Here is a 20,573-nt window from a genome sequence, read left to right as displayed (position 1 = left end):
CTATAAAGGAGCAGATGCAAATGCCCTTCTTGCAGCTTGACTGGTGTGAAAATGTTAAAATAGAAGAAAGAATAGTTAAGATACTTTTAGCTCTTTTCTATATCTTTTGGACTTTCTGAACATTTTGGTCTTTAAAACTTACCTTAAAGAAAGCTAAGAAGCCCACTTAATTATAAAGATCATAGTGACTATGATTACGTTTTCATTATGTCTAGAAGGCACTGCTTAATTTCACTTCCTACTTTATGTAATAGCCACACCTCCACCAGTTCCTGCACCAGGACGTCAGTGCCTGTCAGGAAGAGGTGAAGACTATCGAGGCACAATATCTGTTACTGAATATGGAAATACTTGCCAACGCTGGAGTTCTCAGTCTCCTCACAGACATGCTCGCACCCCTGAAAACTATCCCTGCAAGTAAGTGAAGCCTCTCCATTATTCAGCATCCATCAGAAGTACCAAGCACAGAACTACTTCATTTTTCTTCAACTATATTGCAATGTTCTTCAGATGGATTCTCTTTTCTTCCCCCACCCCCACTTCTTTTTATTCCCTGCTTTGTTCCTGAATATTACTGTCTCCTTGCCTGACTTTCAAGTTCTGCTCCTCTGATTTTTTTCTCATTTTCTCATTTTCTCATCCTTTTACTGTATTGCTGCTCAGGTGAAGCAATGTGGAGTAAGAAGGTTATAATTATGATATTTGCTTGAGACTAAATTCTTTCACTCTTCTGTGCCACTCTTGACCTCAAAGCATCCATCAATCCAGAAGATGTCTTGCTTAGCACATACAGAACACCAGTGCACTGCAATTATTCATCTAGTAAATAGCATCAATAAATGATAGCAGCAATTCTCACTAGTAAATACAGCACTAAATTGGGCAGCAAGGTGCATTCTCCTGTTGCTCATAACATTTGCTACATTCCCATGAGAGGCTTTTCTGTTTTCTGTTTCAGGAGCCTAGAGGAAAACTACTGTAGAAATCCTGATGGTGAGAAGATGCCATGGTGTTACACCACCAACACCACTGCCCGGTGGGAATATTGCACCATCCCCTCCTGTGATGGGACAGGATCAGAGGCCCCTGGTAAGAACACGAGATGTCTAGAACTGAAGGGTCATCTTGGTTGACTCTTCTCAGTTGTATTACTGCTGTCACTCTATTACATATATCATCTGAACTCCTAAGCTGGTATGGACCTGGCTGCTACATTCATTCTACTGCACATCACAAGTGCACATCACTTACTGACCTAGCTCAGGAAAATTTGCAGTAGCAGAGGTAATTTTCTTTTGCCAAGTTGGCAGTTCCTTCCATCTCTAAATTTTTTAATGTTCCATGGAAAAGTTAATTAGCTTTGCATGGCACCTCCTGAAAAACTGAATCCAAATCAAAACCTAAGAATCAGATTCGCAGAGCTCCAGTGGGAACTTACTATCACCCAGATGTCAGGCTGCATAGTGTTTCCTGCTCATGCCAATGTCAGATGGCAGTAGTGAGCATGCCTGTGTGAGGTGTGCCCAGGTAGAGGAGCTCCGCTGCTTAGTAATGGAGCTCTGAGAGGAGGTAAGTAGGATAAGGACCATCAGGGAATGTGAGATAGAGGTAGACTTTTGGAGTCACTGTTCTCACTGAAACAAACCCAACAGGCAAATGGAGCTCAGGATTCAGAGAATGTCCTGTCCTCTCTTCCCCTGACTAAATGTGGTGACTTAGAGGATAGTGGACAATGGCAATAAGTTCCTGCCCAGTGCAACAGGCACCACAGCTGTGTCTCCCCAGTAATAACCCCACCTTCACAGATGCCCTTGTGAAATTGGTACAGTGTTCTGCAAGGAGAAGCAAATGAAGATGGTGGTTCACCCAGCTTGGAGGTTTTGCTGAGACTTACTAGGTCTACACAGTCAGTCAGCAACAAGACTTCTCCCTGAGAAAAGGTGGTGGGATCATTATCTTAACTGAAGTGCACTTAGTAGGTCTAAACCTCCTCAATAAAGAATAAAAGACAGGTCACTGTCATAGCTGTCATAAGAGGCCCAATATGCAAACTGGATCCATTTCTTAGGGAAATCCCTGCTGCCTGGGTTAATGATGTAATTATAAAGCTTCCTTCCCTAGTACTGGTAGCTACTGATCTTTCACGTTGGTAGTAATGAAGTAGCAACAAATCCAAAGGCAATGAAGAGAAACTTCACAGCCTTGGGACAACTGGTTGAGGGATTGGGAGCACAAGTAGTGCTCTCTTTAAGCCCTGCAGTCACAGGGAGAGATGAGGGAATGAACAGGGAAAGTCAGCAGATCAATGTTTGGCTGCAAGCCTGGTGTCACTAGTAGCACTTAGGGTTCTTCAGTCATAGGTTGATTTACAGGACACCAGGCCCGCTGGCAATAGACAAGATACACCTTTCTCAAAAGAGGGAAAAGGATCCTAGGCCAGGAGATAGCAGGGCTCATTGAAGGGGGAAGGGCACAAAACTGAGATTGCTAGAAATAATCCCAAGGGCAGCACATCAATGTTTCAAGGATGGTATGATAGCAAGGTCTTTCAGTCTGCAGGTGGAGGCAGGGAATGGAGACCCACATGGCAGAAAAGACATGAGGGTTATTGATGGGTTAGTAAAACTGGTAGTACCTGAGAACAGTCAGGCAGGAACAAGACTTCTCCCTCCAAAAAGGTGGTGGGATCACTATCTTAAATGAAGTACATTTATACTAATGCACACAGCATGGGAAACAAACAGGAAACCATTGTGCGTTAGGAAAACTATGACGTGGCAGTGATCACAGAAAATTGGTGGGATGCCTTACACAGCTAAACTACTGAAATCAATGGCTATGAACTCTTCAGAAGTAACAAGTGATAGGGCAAGAGGAAATGGCCTCAAGTTGCACTAGGGGAGATTTAGATTGGATATTAGAAGGAGCTGCTTCATGGAAAGCGTTATCCAACACTGGAATAGGCTCCTCAGGGAGGTGATTGAATCCCCATTCCCGGAAGTGTTTAAAAGATGTGGTGCTGAATGACATGGCTAGTACCAGACTTGAGAGAGTTAGAAAATGGTTGGTATGCAATGATCTTAAATGTCTTTTCCAATCAAAATGGCTCTTATTCTATGATTTTAGAATTTCAGAGCACTGAACCAAGACTCCATAAAAGCCATCAAAGGAAAATTCTTCTTGTACAAGAAAGGCTTGTTCCATACATGCATCTGTGGCAAGGCCGCAGTCATTTCCCTGTTCTGGAGAAGCTGTGATCCATACGTGAACTATTTCCCTCATTAGCTGAAACAAATCCCCATGCATGGCAGTAAAATTGATATACAAGTTATTTTAATCCAGCATATCGTGAAATGTTACTAAATATTTTTGGAAATCTTCCTTTTGATCCACAGTCTGAAAAGAATTCTGTTAGAGAGAACATGCAGTGGCAGTCAGCGAAACACTCTGCCTTGTTGTTTTCTGTTGGCTTTCTATGCTCATGTATAAATGTGAAAGTATTAAGATGCAAGGGACTGGTTTCTGTTATTCACTACAGCTGTTGATGTGCCTGAGCAGGCTCAAATTACTGAGGAGTGCTATGAAGGCAATGGTGTGACTTACCGTGGCACAGCTTCTTTCACTCTCACGGGAAAGAAATGTCAAGCCTGGAGCTCAATGTCACCGCACCGACACAACAAAACGGCAGACCAGTTCCCCAATGCGTACGTGTGTCTCCCATTTCCCTGGTTCACTGGACAGCCACCGTTCATGAGCATGGTTTGATGTGCATCACCTTTAAACGATGATTTTAAAGCTAGGAAGGGAGTATACTTGACAAAACCAATCTTTTCATATTCTTTTTTAATGTGGAAATGCTTTCAATTCTATGAAACAAACCACAGTTGTCATTATTACGCTTTTAGACTATTTAACTGTGTGTTTCTAAAGGAATTAGAAGTTATCATAAATTTCCCCTTATGCCAAAAAGAACTGTTTCTAAACATGAGCTTACCTCTAGAGGTCCCTTCCAACCCAGTGCATTCTATGATTCTGTGATTCTACAAGCTTATTCATGACTTTATGGTGTTGCTTCCTAGTCTGCAGTTCATTAGAGTTTTGAGGAAAGGATGAGTTATTTTCTTATTCCAAATATTTACTATTTATTTATTTATTCCATAATGAAATAAAAATAACCAACAACAAACAAAACCCACCACAATTTCTTCTTAAAAGCTAATAATATATTTGGAAAAGTAAAAATAATTATTTCTTTATATATGTGTGTCTTTACTTATCTGGATTTGTAAATCCATATTTAACTATTCTGTGTCTGTTTCTTGATTTCTTTTTGCTGGCAAAAGGATTTGCGTTGCTCACTGTACATGATGAATTATATATGCTAGCTTTGTAGCCTGCCAGCTTTACAAAATGTTCTTTAAAGTTCTTCCCAGAGCAGTGGCATGGATGGGAATGTGATATGTTTACATTTTTAGGGACCTGAAGCAGAATTATTGCAGAAATCCAGATGCCGATAGCCGCCCATGGTGCTACACCACCGACCCCAGAGTAAGATGGGAGTATTGTAACTTGAAGAGATGTGATGACCACACACCAGTGACTTTACCAAAACCTCCTCAGACAACACTAGAACCAAATTCTGGTGAGAATACTTTCCAGTTCCCCTAGAAATGTTCATCATCACCAAGCTACTTTTTATAGAAGTGTCAAGAATTTAATGAAGATATACAGAAAACTCTAGAGAATTACAGTATTTAATATAATATTGTATCCACTCTCTTCGTATTCTGAACTTTCTTGTAGAATTCTATAGGATGCTGAATACCCACCCCACCCCCATCCCCATCCAATAAAGGGTGGACATTTTCCTTGGCTATCTTTTTGCTGTTTATGTGTTTGTAAAAACATTTTTTCTTATCTCTTATGACAGTGGCCAAATTGAGTTCTAGCAGGACTTTTGCCTTTCTTATTTTCTCTCTGCATGACCTAACAAGACCTCTGTACCCTTTTTCATTTGGCTACCTCTCCTTTCAAAAGGGGCAAACTGTTTTCCTCCTGAGTCCCAGCAAAAATTCCCAGTTCAGCCAGGCTGCTCATCTTCCCCACCAGTTTGTTTTACGGCACATGGGGATGGGCTGGTCCTACACCTTTGAGACTTCTTTCTTGAAAAATGTCTAGCCTTCCTGGACCTCTTTGCCCCTTCAGGGCTATCTCCCAAGGGACTCTCTCAACCAGTGCCCTGAACAGGCCAAAATTTGCCCTCCAGAAGTCCATAATAGTGGTTTTGCTGACCCCTCTCCTGACTTCACGAAGAATCAAGTATTATTCATGATTGTGAAGAAAGTATTTAAAATGTAAGGAAATTAAAATGTGATTGTTAACTATCATTGATACTACATTGCCCTTTTTTCCTCCTATACATATTATGTAGGATGTGTACATCCTAATAGTATTTCCCCAAATCTGTTTCTGGTTCATCACCATCAAGAACAGACACGGCCCAATGGTTCACAGCTAACAATTATTGTTTTCTTCACAGAGTGCATTCATGGTAATGGTAAAGACTACCGTGGCACAGTAGCAAAAACTGGAAGAGGCAGGACTTGTCAAGAGTGGAGTTCTCAGAGACCTCATACTCACGACTATTTCACTCCCATGACTCACCCAGGAGCAGGCCTGGAGAAAAATGTGAGCATCTGTTCATTTAATACTTTCTGTCATTGAGCTTTGCATGTTGTCATCATTCAGCGAGCATTTCATGTTAGGTCTTTGTAAATTACTTTATTTTCCTCAGTTCAGCCCAAGAACCACCAGTCTACACTTCTGTGGGACACACAGGTGCCCAGAAACTCTGTTGAATGCTTCTGCAGCACAATCAAGGGGCTTCAGATGGGCATTTGCTCCTTCTCACTACTGAGAACTAGAATTGGTCTGTGGGTAGCACCTCTGCCTCCTCTGCCAGAAAGAGGGCTCATAAGTTTCAGCTGTAATAGTGACAGGTATGAGGACAAGGGATCCAATGCTCAGTGCAAGTCCCTTGAGACATGCAGCTGATGGGTTGTAGCCCTTATTCTCCACTAATTCCTCCTCCAGCCCTTTAGCTTCTGCCACAGACCATCGTACAAGGATGCATTCAACCCATCCTGTAACTCATTCTCCATCTCTAGCCTGCATGTCCTTATTCCTAACAAACATATTCATTTTTAGTTCTCTAGACTTGTAACATCCCAAATACAATACTTACCTGGTTTGTGACAAGCTCTGTAAGTGAAATAAAAAGCTTTTTTGCTGCTGCCATATTGAACTATTTTATCTCCAGGTACATGATTTTACAGCTTGCCTTAGCCAATCCTCCATCTCAGACTGGGGAAATGCCTTCAAAAAGCTGTGTGCTGTAACTTTTTGGCTCCTGTATTCAGCAGAGACTCTTGAGGAGGGGAAGCAAATATTTTCTCCTCTTTCCTAAAACACGGGATGTATTTCAGAGCTGGGAAGGGAACTAGAATGTCTGGTAGCACGAAGTTGTGTGAGCAGAGACCAGGCAGCACAGCCAGTAAAGTCTAGAGATTCAGCTCACCAGACACCCCACGCACATCAGGATAAACAAACACTGCAACCCTGCCCCCGAGACTCCTAGGCATCACCAAGTAGTGCAAGAGCAGCAATATAATATCCACTTGCCCCAGAGTCATGAAAGCGGAGTGGGTGTAAAAAGACCTCAGAACTGACCCTACTGCTCCTATGAACGGCAGTGGAAACAGAACTAGACTAGTGCTTTAGAAAGCATCGGCCTACATCTCATACTTCCTGATAGCTTAGACATCCAAGCTTGCACTAGTGAAGCTTACTGTCTAAAGATTATATACATATTTTTTCTAAACTCACAGAGCAAATAGAAAAAAAGTACACAATATTTTACAAAAGGAATTGGAAATTACTTATTCAGTAAGGAAGTAAAAGAAAATATTTCCCAATTATAATTTGATTTTAAAACATAAAATGGTAGTTTCTTTTGGACCCCTGGTTAATCTTTAGTGTCTGTATTATTTGTTACAGTATTGCAGGAATCCTGATGGAGATGTGAATGGACCTTGGTGCTACACTACAGACCCAAGAAAAGCCTGGGAGTACTGTGACATTCCTAAGTGCCGTAATTATTCATTTAAAGACTAATATCTCACTTTCCTGTAACCTTTTATGACAACTAGAGGACATTCAGTAATAATCTGAAAGAACGATCTAGGACAGCACAGTAGCTTTAGACTGGAAATTAAGGCTCTGTGCAAAATATTCTCAAAATCTGTGCCTGAAGTCTTATGAGGCTTATTCCTTGGAAGCTCCAAACCCAGCATGAGTTGTACCTGAAACTCAGTGAATTTCACATAGCTTTTGCCATGTACTTCAGAATAGGGCTGTTCCTGTATTAATTTTCCCTGATTCTTGCTGGTCACCTGGCAAACCTCTGTGTGTAGCCAGGTGGAACAAAGGGTGCTCTTATCCCAGAAAACCAAACCAAAACAAATCAAAACAAAACCTCCCTGCTCATGCAGCTCTGGTTCTGTCCTGTATGTAAAACAGATTTCCCCTCCTCTGATATTGTACCATGTCAGATATCTGGAAAGCGCACCAGGTCCTAAATATTTAACCAAATTCCTTTGTTCTTGTTACTAGTAATCAAGTCATTCAGTTCTCTGAATGAAACAGTGCAATGAAGCATACAATTACAAAGTTTTAAAACATTTAGTTTGAAGTACTTTCATGTCCATCAACAACAAAAGCTATGCCAGGAATAGAGGTAGTTCCTACTCAAAAGAAGGGTGACTTCCTTGCTGCTCTATCCTCTCAGCTGTGAGCAGCCGAAAATGTGCTCTGATCAAAACCCTCAAATGGAGCAAACAAGACAAAGAATGATGTTCTGTAACAAGCACACACTGTAGCTGTAAAGATGCTACTACAGTGAAAGCATTGCATAGGACTCTTACCAGGAAAATGCCACTTTCACATGATTGTATTAATTTTGAAGATACCATTTATTTTTAAAATTAATCTTTTTTTTTTTTATTCAGTTGTTCAGCTAAAGAACATAGAAAATGTGGCTTTTTTCTTTAATGTTATTGATTAGTTCCTTTTTTTAGCAACAAATTCTAAATTCTCTGTGGTTTCCGATGGCTGAATAAGAGCTACCTTTTCTTAATAACTCAGAGATATCTGAAGTACCAAAAGATCCTGAAATGAGTGGACAAAATTTTGTTCCACAGAGACAATGATTGAATTTCATGTCCTGTACTGCCAAGATTGTTTGAAAACAGGTGCCAGTGCAGGTTTTGCATTGCTGACATCTGTAACAGTACATTTAAAGATGTTCTGAGAGTTTACTTTTCCTTTATCTCTGTTTCCTTCTTCCCCTTTTGTTTTTGTTTTTTTTATTGATTAGTTGGGGGTTTTGTTGTTTGTTGTTGGGTTTTTTATCTGACTATATATATATTAATGTGTAATTTGCTGACCATTGATAAGTGTAATGTGAAAAAAAATATCAGGCATTTTAAAGCATTCTGGATGAAGGTAACCTAACAAAATACAGGGGATGCGTGGTATATAATTGTCTACAGAGAATAAATAGCTAAAGTGACAAATATTACACATTTGCCTTCTAGTTTTCTGAGTGCACAAATACACTGAAGTTCCCTATAGTGAGTTTTTGTTGGTTTTTGTTTTGTTTTGTTTTGTTTTAATTCATTCTGTAGCTCCTGCTCAGTATGAGTGTGGAAAAGCCAAGTTCAGACCAAAGCTGTGTGCTCAAAGAATTGTTGCTGGGTGTATTTCACATCCACATTCCTGGCCCTGGCAAATCAGCCTCCGGACAAGGTACGGCTGTTCCCCATTACATTAGAGTTCACATCGAATAAATTTTGCACCACATAGGGATGTTACAATATGTTGTTGCATCATTCTAAACTTGATTTTACTTTTAAAATAGCTCAATGCTACGCATTATGTGTGCTTATCCTAAAGAAGGTCATTTAGACAACCAAGGCTGCCCTATTTTGTGATAAATACCTAGGAAATCAATACAAATGCTAATTTCAAACCCACATTCACTAAAGGGTAGAATGAATTGAAATCTGTCCCAATATTCTATGGCAGAATCTGTATCCTATCAGTAAAAGCAACAGTATGAAATATGGCTTTACACATCTCTCTTTCCATGTAAGTGTTTGATCCTATTGGTGAAGTTATTAGTAAAACTAGGAATCAAGGCCACCTTCAGAGCTTTCTGACTGATCAGAGGTGGAGGAAAGCCAGTCTCTAAAACATTACTGCACAGAAGGTTTTCCAGTAACAGAAATAATGTTTCAGAACAAAAGACTACATGTTTTCATACCAGGCCTTAGAAAAATATCTAAACAACACTGCTGTCATTGTAAGAATTATTGCTCAAGGAAAATAAAATGTTGTTTCTTAATGAGAATGTTGAATACTGTCTTCAGTCTGTAAATGCATACATGTTAGAATGATTAGTCTGGAGAAGAGGAGGCCGAAGGGGGACCTTATTGCTCTCAACAAGTATCTGAAAGGAGGTTGTAGCAAGGTGGGTTTTGGTCTTTTCCCCCTTGTAACAAGTGATAGGACAAGAGGAAATAGCCTCATGCTGAACCAGATGAGGTTTAGGTTAGATATTAGAAGAAACTTCATGGAAAGCAGCAACACTAAAATACTAGAATAGGATCCCTAGTGAGGTGATTGAATCCCCATCCCTGGAGGTGTTTAAAAGATGCATAGGTGTGGTCCTAAGGGACATGGTTTAGCACCAGACTCAGTAGAATTAGTCAACGTTAAATGCGATATTCTTAAAGATCTTTTTCAATGTAAATGATTCTATGATTACCTGATGAACTGCAGTGAAATCAACTTCCCCCCCTTAAGCCAAGACCCTTTTTATGCCTTTCTTCTGTATTACAGTTTTGGCCTGCATTTTTGTGGAGGAACTCTTATAGACCCTCAGTGGGTTCTTACTGCTGCTCACTGCTTAGAAAAGTAAGTATCTATTATAGCCTGCACCATCATTTTCATACACTAGATAGAAAATCAGAGGAGAAATGAAATGGACCAAATAACCAACCTGAGCTGTCTCTCAACAGTAATAGCTTTTGTTGATTTGATTTCATGTTCCATAATAAAGGATTAAGAAATTAAGTTTATGCCAAATGTGGCTTTATTTTTCTGTCTTTGACCAAAAAAATAGGTGCCAAATAACTTTGTAAGTGTCTATATCCTGGGTCTGTTTTGGTCATCTCACCATGTGCAACCTTTTCCAACAGGTCGTCACGTCCATCTGCATATAAAGTGTACCTTGGATTACACAAAGAAAGAGCATTAGAGCCATCAGTGCAAAAACGAGACGTTGAGAAATTGTTCAAGGAGCCACACAGGGCAGACATTGCTCTACTAAAACTGAGCAGGTACCTTTACACCCGGAATATTCCTTTGTTCTGATGGGAAAAGTTAACTAAACAGTGATTGCTGGTGTCATGGAGATGTTTCTGTATACACCATGTTCAATCAGCAATTTAAGACCGTCCCTTTCTGCAGAAGTTCCAGTGGAAACCAAGGTGACTTAGCTGCAGGGCTTCAGACAGGGAAAGGCCTGCCTTGGGAAGGAAAGAAGGCTAGGGACAGTGACCCAGACTGGCAATGGGAGGTGAGGCAGTGGCAGTCAAGTAGGAGATGGTAATGCCTAGAGGAGCTTTCAGTCTGCATTCCTACATGATTCTGCCTTAATAAGGTAAAAAGAATTGAAAACTGCAATATTAGCTTGATGTCACTGTTTCCATGCTGTGAGGGGGAGATGTCTTCTTCTATCAGATCTGTACAGTTTGCAGGCAAACAGCATGAGTGTTTGGCATAATACCCAGTATGGCCCCTCTTACATCTTTTTCCATTCATCTGAAACTCTTCCCAAGTCCCTACAGCTGCAAAAAGACACCCAGCTGATCCCCATGCAGCTGCTCGCACAATGACCCTCACCCCTGAGTGGGATGAGAAGGAATATTGGGAGAAAAAGTCAAAAACCCTTGGGTTGAGATAAGGAAAGTTTAACAGAGCAGCACAAAGAGAGAGAGAAACATCAGGAATAACAACACTAATGAAATAGTAAATAAAGTGAGCGATACAAAATGCATCACTGACCTGCAATGGCCTGGTCCGGCCCGGCCTGTCATGACATGACATAGCATGGCTCAGCCCAGCCCCGCTCTGCCCTACCCATCCACCTGACCCTGACACACTGCAGCTGCCTGTTCAAATGACCCATGCTTGCCCTGGCCAAATGACCCACACTTGCCCTGGCCAAATGACCCACACTTGCCCTGGCCAGCCACCTGCTTATATAAGCAGGCATAAGACCAGTATGGCTTCAGTATGGCACCGTCAGCTGGTTCGGCTATCTTGACTGAGGCCCCTTCCAGCTCCTTGTGAATAAAATTAGCCCTATCTTAGTCAAACCTAGGACAGGTATTTGTGCTTTGATTTCTATGGCTGTAATGCAAGTCCAAAACAGATGCAGAGCCAGCACAATTAACGCAGTGTCCTAACTGAGCCTAGTCTTAGTTGCACCCAAAGGCAAGCCAGACTGACTTGAGTTCTGCTGTGTGTTAATCTTAAGTACTTAAGACTGGATGCAAACAGAGCAAGCTATGTTCTAAATGACACTAATTCATACATCTAAGTAGCTTTGTGTTATTTTTCTTCTCCTTCCAAATGGGTGATGAATGAAGGCACAAACCCTGTTGCCATATAGCAACAAGATTCCAGAAATGCAGAGGGCAGAGAATCTCAGAAGTTCTCCCCAGAAGTCCTTTATTGCTGTTGTAGAATCCCCAGCATTACAGAGTCTCAGAGGCCCACTTAGAAAAGAAGTCCCAGAAGCCTTTAACAGATGAAGCAGCTGACAGAAGTCCTGACCATATCCCTAGCAGCATCTCTACAGCAAAGCCCTAGCCAGATGAAGTAGCTAACTAACAGAAGCAGAAGTCCCTAGCAGCCCTAAGCCCCTAGTCCTCCTTACATCCTTGGAGTGGCTGTTTTTTATACTCTGTTATCAATCCCTTAACCAGTAAATCACAATCACATATATAAGCTAAAATCTTTTCCCAATGAGAGGTGCCAGCATGTCAAGGAGGTGGCTTCTGCAGAATGTTCCAATCAAAGGGTGCCAATGTGAGGATGTTGTTCTTGGCACACGTGGAATGTTATTGTTTTGCTCTATGCAGCATGGTAAGGAATCAGTCAGCTAAGGAATCTTGCACTCTGCATGTGTCCAGCAACTCTCCTCAGAACAAGTGGCTGCAGCAGTTTTGTAATTGAGTTTTGTTGGCTATACATTAATATAAATCCAAGAATTCTCTTGGATTTATGTTTGCAATTTCAGTATCAAACTCCATTTCAGACCTGTTTTGTATCACATTCTGGCAGATCATACTCTGAACCAAAAACGGTTTTGCATATCAGAAAACCCCTTTAACTTAAGTCCAGATTTCCAAAGAAAATGCTGACTGTACATAAAACCTCTTCAGAAAGCAGAAGGTGGTATGAGGAATAAATGTGCTAGCAATTGTTACTGTGTGAGTCTCTTACATGTTTCTTCCAGCCCAGCAGTCATCAATAATCATGTAATCCCGGTTTGCTTGCCGAAAGAAGATGCTGTGTTAGGAGGAAGAGAGGAGTGCTATGTGACAGGCTGGGGGGATACAAAAGGTGAGATATTGTTAACATATCTTAAAGCTCTGTGTATTCTTTGTGCCAAAAGCACCCCATAAAATCTTGCATGCATACCTATTTAATCAATATTCACCAAGTAGTGCCACCCTTTGTGCTGTCTCCCTCTGATTTAGATTCTCCTAAATTGCTCAGAGCTATGTAAACTTAAACCTCCTAAACCACTACTGAAAGAGGTGCTAACTCTTATCTCTCAGACCACTCTGCTTTTCACTACTGGTTTTATGAAGTTAGAAGGAAAGTTTTTCTAGATTTAGGCAACTTCTTAATCACATAAATGTGAGTTAGCTCATTCTCTTGCATAATTTTTATTTTCTTCTCCCAAGCATCCTGGTTTGGAAGATTTCAGACCAATACAAACATAACTTTCATTTTCAAAACCTCCCACTGTCTTGGTTGAGAAGTGTATCAGTACTTTCTCTGCCTCCTTGTTTCTGATTATCATGACATTTTCAACTGTTTGTTTCCTGCTTTCTTTCTTGCACAGAGGAGAAAACTCAACACACACACACACAAAAGGCTTACAAATTACTCCAATAAATATCAGTCAGTACAGGATCCTTAAGGATGTGCTGTGGGAACATGAAGGTTTTGATAGGTGGTAAAGGGTAACAAAGTAGTATGATATTGATAATGCTGACTAATTTTAGTTTCACTTCATATGGAAAGAATATGCATAGTGCATAAACACTATGATTATTTTACTGCTTAGCCACATATTAATTTTTGTTTTGTGAATTTGTTAATTTACCTTTATTATTTATTGTCTTTCATTTTGGTTTTGTTTTTATTTGCAAAGGAACTGGTGGTGATGGCTACTTAAAGGAAACTGGCTTCCCTGTAATCGAGAATAAAATATGCAACCGCCCTGAATTTTTGAATGGTAGAGTCAAAAAACATGAGCTCTGTGCTGGGAATATTCATGGTGGCACAGATAGCTGCCAGGTAAGGAAGTCTGTGAGCACCAGAGTTGGTTGTAAACACATTCACATCAAGCAGTGCTTTGCTTTCTGGGATTTAGAGACTCCAAATTAGCCTTGGGGTGTTTACACACCACATGGCACATTAGATGAATAATACACATGGATTCTGCTCTTTGCTTGCTTCCTTGCCTGCTGCTAAGAAGTGAAGTATCTCATTTTTCAGGTAAGTCTGAATTACAGTGCACATGATAACACATGGCTGCCTGGGCCAGATGTAGGGAAGCTTACTTAGAATGACTAAGTCTGATTTTCTCTTTCCCAGATCACTCTGTTCTCCTCACCCAGGCTAGTAACAATGTCCAGGCTAGCACCAATGTCCAGGCTAGCTCAATTAACAACTTGAGACATCTCAATAGTTAAGGAACAATGCAGTGAATTCTGCCATACAGGCATAACAGGACCAAAGGAACTACTAATTTCCAAGTGTCAGGCCAGTGCCTGTGAAAATCACACTAGGTGAGGAAAAATGCATGCTGGGCTTCCCTTTTGCTGAAAAGGAAGCATATGATTGGCAATAGTCTGTCTCACAAGTGTAGTATAAATGCTTTCCACGGAAGTCTGAGCTTTGAAACTGAGTTCTTCAATTTCTTTAAATATATGAAAGGATTTAGAAATATTTACTACTGAAACAAAATGGAAACTGTCCTCCCTGAAAAGGCAGAGACGACTTTGTAAAGAAGTGTGAAAACAGCAGGCTGCCTGCCACAGCTGGTCAATAGTACTGCCAACACAGCACAGATTCCCTATGTATAAGCACTGTGATGGACAAGCAGGCCATTGAGAGTTGTGTACTCGTATCTTAAAACACACAGATTAAATGTACTCATTCACTTGGTCTTGGACTGTCTAGTAACAACAGGAAGCCATAAAGACTTCAGAGAAGAGATTGAAGAGAAAAGTGCAATTTAAGCTACTAAGAGCAATCACTCCTCAACAAATCCCCTTACTGGAAAAAAAAAAAATGTAGTACTTCAATGACAACATGCTTAAAGGATCCTTCTAGAGTTGGCTAGAACTCCAATGATTTCTTATAACTTGTGTGCTCCTCACACGTGAGATGTGCTTACATTTCTGTGTCCCCTGTGATAAGGCCACTCTTGTACATGGGGCTGTCCTTTAAGAAATTATGACTTTCTTTCTCTGTTTAGGGAGACAGTGGAGGACCTCTGGTCTGTCTGGACCAAGATAAATTTGTCCAACATGGAGTCACCTCTTGGGGCCTTGGCTGTGCCCAACCCATGAAACCTGGTGTTTATGTTCGAGTTTCCAACTACATACCTTGGATCAAGAGTATAATGGAAAACTACTGATCGTGGGTATGAAGTGCCCTCTCCTGGAAAGCAGCATGCACATTAGAAAGATTGCAACTGCAATGTTAAAGCTACAATCATTCATAAGAAAGTAAAATAAATATGATCATCCATTTTAAATTGCCATAAATGCACAGTTAATTTCAAGATCCCAGCTGATGATCTGCTGCCCTCTTTCTATATGTTTACAGTTTGCTATGTTTGACAATAGACTTAGCCACCTCTGAAATATGTGGAAAAAATCCCAACCACAGCTGTAATTGGATATCTTATGTGAGGCTCTACAGTGACTTTTTATTCTAAGATTGACTTTCCCAAGATGTTGTGCTTGCAGCAAATGAACAAAGCAAAATATTTCTCCTTTTCTGAGGTGTCTGAGCCTCTTATAAACCCAAGAAGGATCCTGCTGTACGTCTTGTATGCATGTCAGGATCTATTAGAAGTGTCCAATAGCACTAAGCATGGGATGAAAAAAAACAAGAAAAAAGAAATCTGTTTGGTTTGTATTTTCATAGTTTTAGTTGACATGGAAATCTCTGTATCAGCAAAACAAATGTTGCAAAAGAGGTATAAAACAGTGAATAAAAAATAGCCTCACTGTAAAGTTAGTCCAAAGTGAAAACAGAGGAATAACTGTCAATCATTATAAGATACACATGATGCATGTTTAATGTATTATAAACTTCTATTGTCCTTAGAATCATTGAATGCACTGAGTTGGAAGAGACCTTCAAAGGTCATCTCATCCAAGTCCCCTGTAGTAAGTAGGGATGTCCTTAATTAGATCAAGTTGCTCAGAGCCCCATCAAGCCTGACCATGAATGTTTCCAGGGATGAGGCCTCCACCACCTCACTGGGGCACCTGTGCTGGTGTTCCACCATCCTCATAGCAAAGAACTTTTTCCTAATGTCCGATCTAAATCTGCCCTTCTGTAATTTAAAACCATTGCCCCTCATCCAAATGCTACATGGCCTTGTAACTAGTTCCTCCCCAGCTTTGTTGTAAGCCCCACTCAGGTACTGGAAGGCTGCTAGAAGCTCTCCCAGAGCCTTCTCTTCTCTAGGACGAATGACCCCGACTCTCTCAGCCTGTCTTCATAGGAGAGGTGCTCCAGCTCTCCAATCATTTTTGTGGCTCTACTCTGGGCCCTCTCCATCAGGTCCCTGTCTCTGGCATTGAGGGCTCCAGAGCTGGCCACAGTACTCCAAGTGAGGCATCACCAGAGCAGAGTAGAGTAGCAGAATCACCTCTTGATCTGCTGGGCATGCTTCTTTTGATGCAGCCTAGGATGAGAGTGGCCTTCTGGGTTGCAAAATGTGCATTGTCCCTGTCCTGTTTCACTATACAGTTTTATGTCACTATATTACCATTACATGTATGTTTTTCTTATCTAAAAGAAAACTATGTACTCATGCCTGTGGTTTTAGGAAGTGGAAGCTTAGACCTTAGAGATGCTTGGCTCACTCTCTCCGAAGTGAAACACCTGCTGACTATGACTCTCAACTCATACTGCACCAATTGTATATCAACTAGGAGCACTCCACAGGTGCCTGGAGACCCCTGGATCTCCATAGACTCCTTTCTGCATCCTCAGGGTGTGCTGAGTGTACCCCCAAATAGCTGAGTGTTGCCCACTTTCTGCAGTGTAGAGGGCCACACCCAGGAATGTCGAGCTGCACATCATTTAATTTAACTTTTTTCTCCATACACATGAATATACAAAAGGAACGGGCTGCATGTTTGGAGGGGGATTTTGTTTGTTTCTGTTTGATTGTTTGTGGGTTTCATTGTTGTTGGGTTGGGTTTGTTTGTTGGTTTGGTTTGGTTTGGGGGTGGGTTTTTTCTGCTTGGTTGGTTTGTTGGTTTTTTTTTCTCTCCCTATAAATAAAGGTTATGAAGAGACATAAGAGCAGTAAAACAGAGCTAGATTGTGGGTTTTGCAGATTTTACACCCCAAATCTTATTCTAGGGAAACAATGATCTCAGGGCAGTGCCTTTCTGAGCAAGAACAGTTCTGACAAATCATTCCCCAACCACTTCTCTTGTGAGGGTGTATTCACTAGGCACAGGTACCCTCTTGCATATTTTTGGTATCGATTAATTTGGATCTTTAAGTCAGCCAAGAAATACACACAGTACTTCCCTGACAAGAGAAATTCTGCATTGTAACTCGTTCTTTGATTTGTAAAGCTCTTCAGATGTGAACTCTTGCAAGCTTGGTTAGTACCTGGCTTATAGGCAGAGAAACTCATTCCTGCTGTCTTTGTTAAACCCACCAGAAATTCCTGGACACACCTGAGTGCCTACAGAAGGCTCATCTCATGACATCTCATACTATGTGAATTGTGATCTGGTGGCAGCTGCACATTTGCACCAAATAGTACATTCACTGGTCTAAGCAATATCTTTGCAGGCAGGAAGAACACAACTCATGGTTGTCTTCATTGGTGGTAAGGTGATCCATGGTTCACTATGCACATGACATCCCTCACTGAGCCTCTGAAGTATATGTGCGAGACAGCTACAGCAGGCAGTGTTTGGCCTGAAGAGGTACATCTCACTAAGGCCAGTGATGGCAGCCTCGTTTGTGTCAGCCAGTGCCATTTAGGGAAACGGTGCTTTGTCACTGGAGAAGTTTGCAGGACTTACCTTTAAGGGTCAACTTATCAAGCTGAGACACATAGAAATTTACAATAACTCCTTTTAAACAAGCAGCCTTTTCAATGGTCTGTACAGTCCTAGCCCGTTTCCCCTGGGATCCTCCCTGGCTGAAGTTCTCACTCTGTTTTCATCACCTTGCCTGCCCTCTCTCACTCACAACAGTGTAACCCTGCAGTGACCAAACCACTGGTCGTACAACAGCTTACTACCCACTTCACAACCTTCACGAAGCAACCTGAAGTCTCATAGGGATGGGAAGATTTTCAATCTTACAAAATCCCCCTGGTAGGCATAGGTGTTTGCACAGAAGCCATTAGCAAATACAAACTCTACCTGAACCATTGCTATCTTATTAGAAGTCACAACACATACACAGTGTTTTTCCTGCTGTACTTTTCATATGAATTTTTAGAAAACAAGTACATCCAAACTTCTGACACTGCTCTTAGCATCACATGTCAACCAGAAGATAGTACAAGTGAAACATGTGAGCAGTCTGAAGGGCAAGACTCCTTCTCAACCTTATTTTATGCTCCACAGACAGCAGTAGGCAGCAAACAATATTGACATTTCTGTGGCAAGTGGTATTTTTAAATTACCTTCACTGTCCTTCTCAGACTGCTCTAGTGTATAAGAAACCTAGTGAAAATATTTAAAATTCACAAAAAAGAAACATTTAAAAGCAAGAAGGAGGCTTAGTTCATACAGCATCATATCTGATTGCCTCACCCTGGCTCTCTAAGGGCCATGACAGCGGTGCAGGCTGTCCAGGTGCAAGGAAGGCAGAGTTATGCTCTATGGCCAGGCACCTGCACTCCAACCGTGCGTTAAGGCAAGATATCCAGCCACTGCAAACCCAGAGCTTCTAGTTCAGGGCTAGTCTCTGCCAGCCAGCCCCCATGAGACTACAGATATCTGCAGTCTGTGTTGGTGTAAAAGTATTTTCCTTGCATCAGTAGCTCCTGTTTTAGGTTGTCTTCTAGATATTGCCAATTAGACAGATACATTATGAAATGCTCATTTAGTTTCATATAGATCAGTCACTACTGACCTTTGTTAAGCATCCCATTGACTTTTAACTATGCCTTGGAGGAAGTTAGAAATAGCCTTGAAAGACAGCCATTTATCACATTCTGCTCAAGGTATGCAAACATTAAGACGAGGTTACTGGTAAAGTTCCCATTTCCTTCCAGCAGTTTGTAGTACCAGCAGCTGCTAGGAAAAGGCAAGGAGAGTCAGGAGCTGTTGAAATGCACAACATACTTCCCACTACAGGAAATCTCTCTGTACAGGCACCTGCTCTTAAGATGATGAGAATGGAGCAGTAGTCATTCAGCCACACAGATGATAAGGTAAGCACTACTCATTTGGGGTATGAACCTCCAAAACTCAGACCTATGTTTGCTTGTGCCAAACATGTTATTTTACAAGCTGATAAGGTCCTTTACAAGAACTCATTTGCTTTCTTTTGTTTATTTAATTCCATGTTGGTAACAGGATACCCTTTGAACATTATATCTTTTCAAGTCCTTCACTGTAGGGAGTGTACTGCTTACCTGTCATTGGCCAGCAGCCAATGCCAGAAGGTCACAGGGCTGAAAAATAAAACAGGCTGTCCCTGCTATATGCTTGCAAAGCTGCAAATTCAAATTATTCTGCTGCATGTCAACTTCAAACAATTGGGATCAACTAACACTTCTCTCCATAACCAAAGCTTTTGTCTCATCCTTACTCATCCTCTTAAGACAGTTTAACTTCCTTGTCAATAATCCAAGTAATTTATCCCCAAGACAGAAAGATTATATAATAATAATAATAATAATAATAATAATAATAATAATAATAATAATAATAATAATAATAATAATAATAGTGAGCCGAGGGCAGTGGTCATGGCAATGCATTTAGCGGTGTAGGGATGATCAAAGACTCTGATTTAGAAGGGGAAAAGTCAGCATAATTTTGAAAGAGAGTGGTGGAAAAGCACCTGACAGGTGAGAGCAGGTAGAACCACTAACCTCAGAGATACAGGGTCCCTGGCCAGGACAGGTGTCCCATGAGCCCCCAGCTGACTCTGGGGGAGGCACTATGGGCAGCAGGACAATCTGACCTGCAGAACTAATGTCCTGTGTAGGATTCCCTGCTGAGCATGAGCCAGCAGTGTGCCCAGGTGGCCAAGAAGGCAAATGACATTCTGGCCTGTATCAGAAATAGTGTGGCCAGCAGGAGCAGGGAAGTGTTTCTGCTCCTATACTCAGCACTGGTTAGGCCACACCTTGAGTACTGTGTCCAGTTCTGGGCTCCTCAATTTAAGAAGGGCACTGAGATACTTGAACGTGTCCAGAGAAGGGCAACAAGGCTGGTGAGAGGTCTTAAGCCCAAGCTCTATGAGGAGAGGTTGAGGGAGCTGAGATTGCTTAGCCTGGAGAAGAGGAGGTTCAGGGGAGACTTTATTGCTGTCTACAACTACATGAAGGGTGGTTGTAGCCAGGTGGGGGTTGGTCTCTTCTCCCAGGCAACCAGCAACAGAACAAGAGGACACAGTCTCAAGCTGCACCAGGGGAGGTTTAGACTTGAGGTGAGGAGAAAGTTCTTCACAGAAAGAGTAATTGGCCATTGCAATGTGCTGCCCAGGGAGGTGGTGGACTCACTGTCCCTGGAGGTGTTCAAAAAAGGATTGTACGTGGCACTTGAAGCCATGGTTGAGTTGTCATGAGGTGTTAGGTATTAGGTAACAGGTTGCACTTGATGATCTCTGAGGTCTTTTCCAACCTGGTTGATTCTATGATTCTATTCTATGATTCTATGTGACACCTACATAAGGACCTTGGAAGGAGAGGAGAA

At 41.4% G+C, this 20,573-nt stretch overlaps 1 protein-coding gene across 1 annotated transcript in view; it reads left to right on the top strand.

Annotated features, from left to right (window-relative positions):
* PLG (plasminogen) overlaps positions 1–15,247 on the top strand; it is a 29,364-nt gene extending 14,117 nt beyond the window's left edge. The window contains exons 8-19 of the mRNA XM_054162756.1: positions 255–417; positions 959–1,089; positions 3,539–3,704; positions 4,476–4,642; positions 5,540–5,688; positions 7,057–7,150; positions 8,745–8,865; positions 9,961–10,035; positions 10,320–10,460; positions 12,647–12,753; positions 13,574–13,719; positions 14,906–15,247. Coding sequence (XP_054018731.1) covers positions 255–417; positions 959–1,089; positions 3,539–3,704; positions 4,476–4,642; positions 5,540–5,688; positions 7,057–7,150; positions 8,745–8,865; positions 9,961–10,035; positions 10,320–10,460; positions 12,647–12,753; positions 13,574–13,719; positions 14,906–15,067 — 1,622 coding nt within the window. The 3' untranslated portion in view covers positions 15,068–15,247. The remainder of the gene's footprint in view (positions 1–254; positions 418–958; positions 1,090–3,538; positions 3,705–4,475; positions 4,643–5,539; positions 5,689–7,056; positions 7,151–8,744; positions 8,866–9,960; positions 10,036–10,319; positions 10,461–12,646; positions 12,754–13,573; positions 13,720–14,905) is intronic.
* Positions 15,248–20,573: the final 5,326 nt, after the last annotated feature.

This window comes from Dryobates pubescens, chromosome 6, assembly GCF_014839835.1.
Source record: "Dryobates pubescens isolate bDryPub1 chromosome 6, bDryPub1.pri, whole genome shotgun sequence".
NCBI lineage: Eukaryota > Metazoa > Chordata > Aves > Piciformes > Picidae > Dryobates > Dryobates pubescens.
The sequence above is the reverse complement of the archived record's forward strand: the minus strand, read 5'-3'. Positions and strand labels throughout refer to the sequence as shown.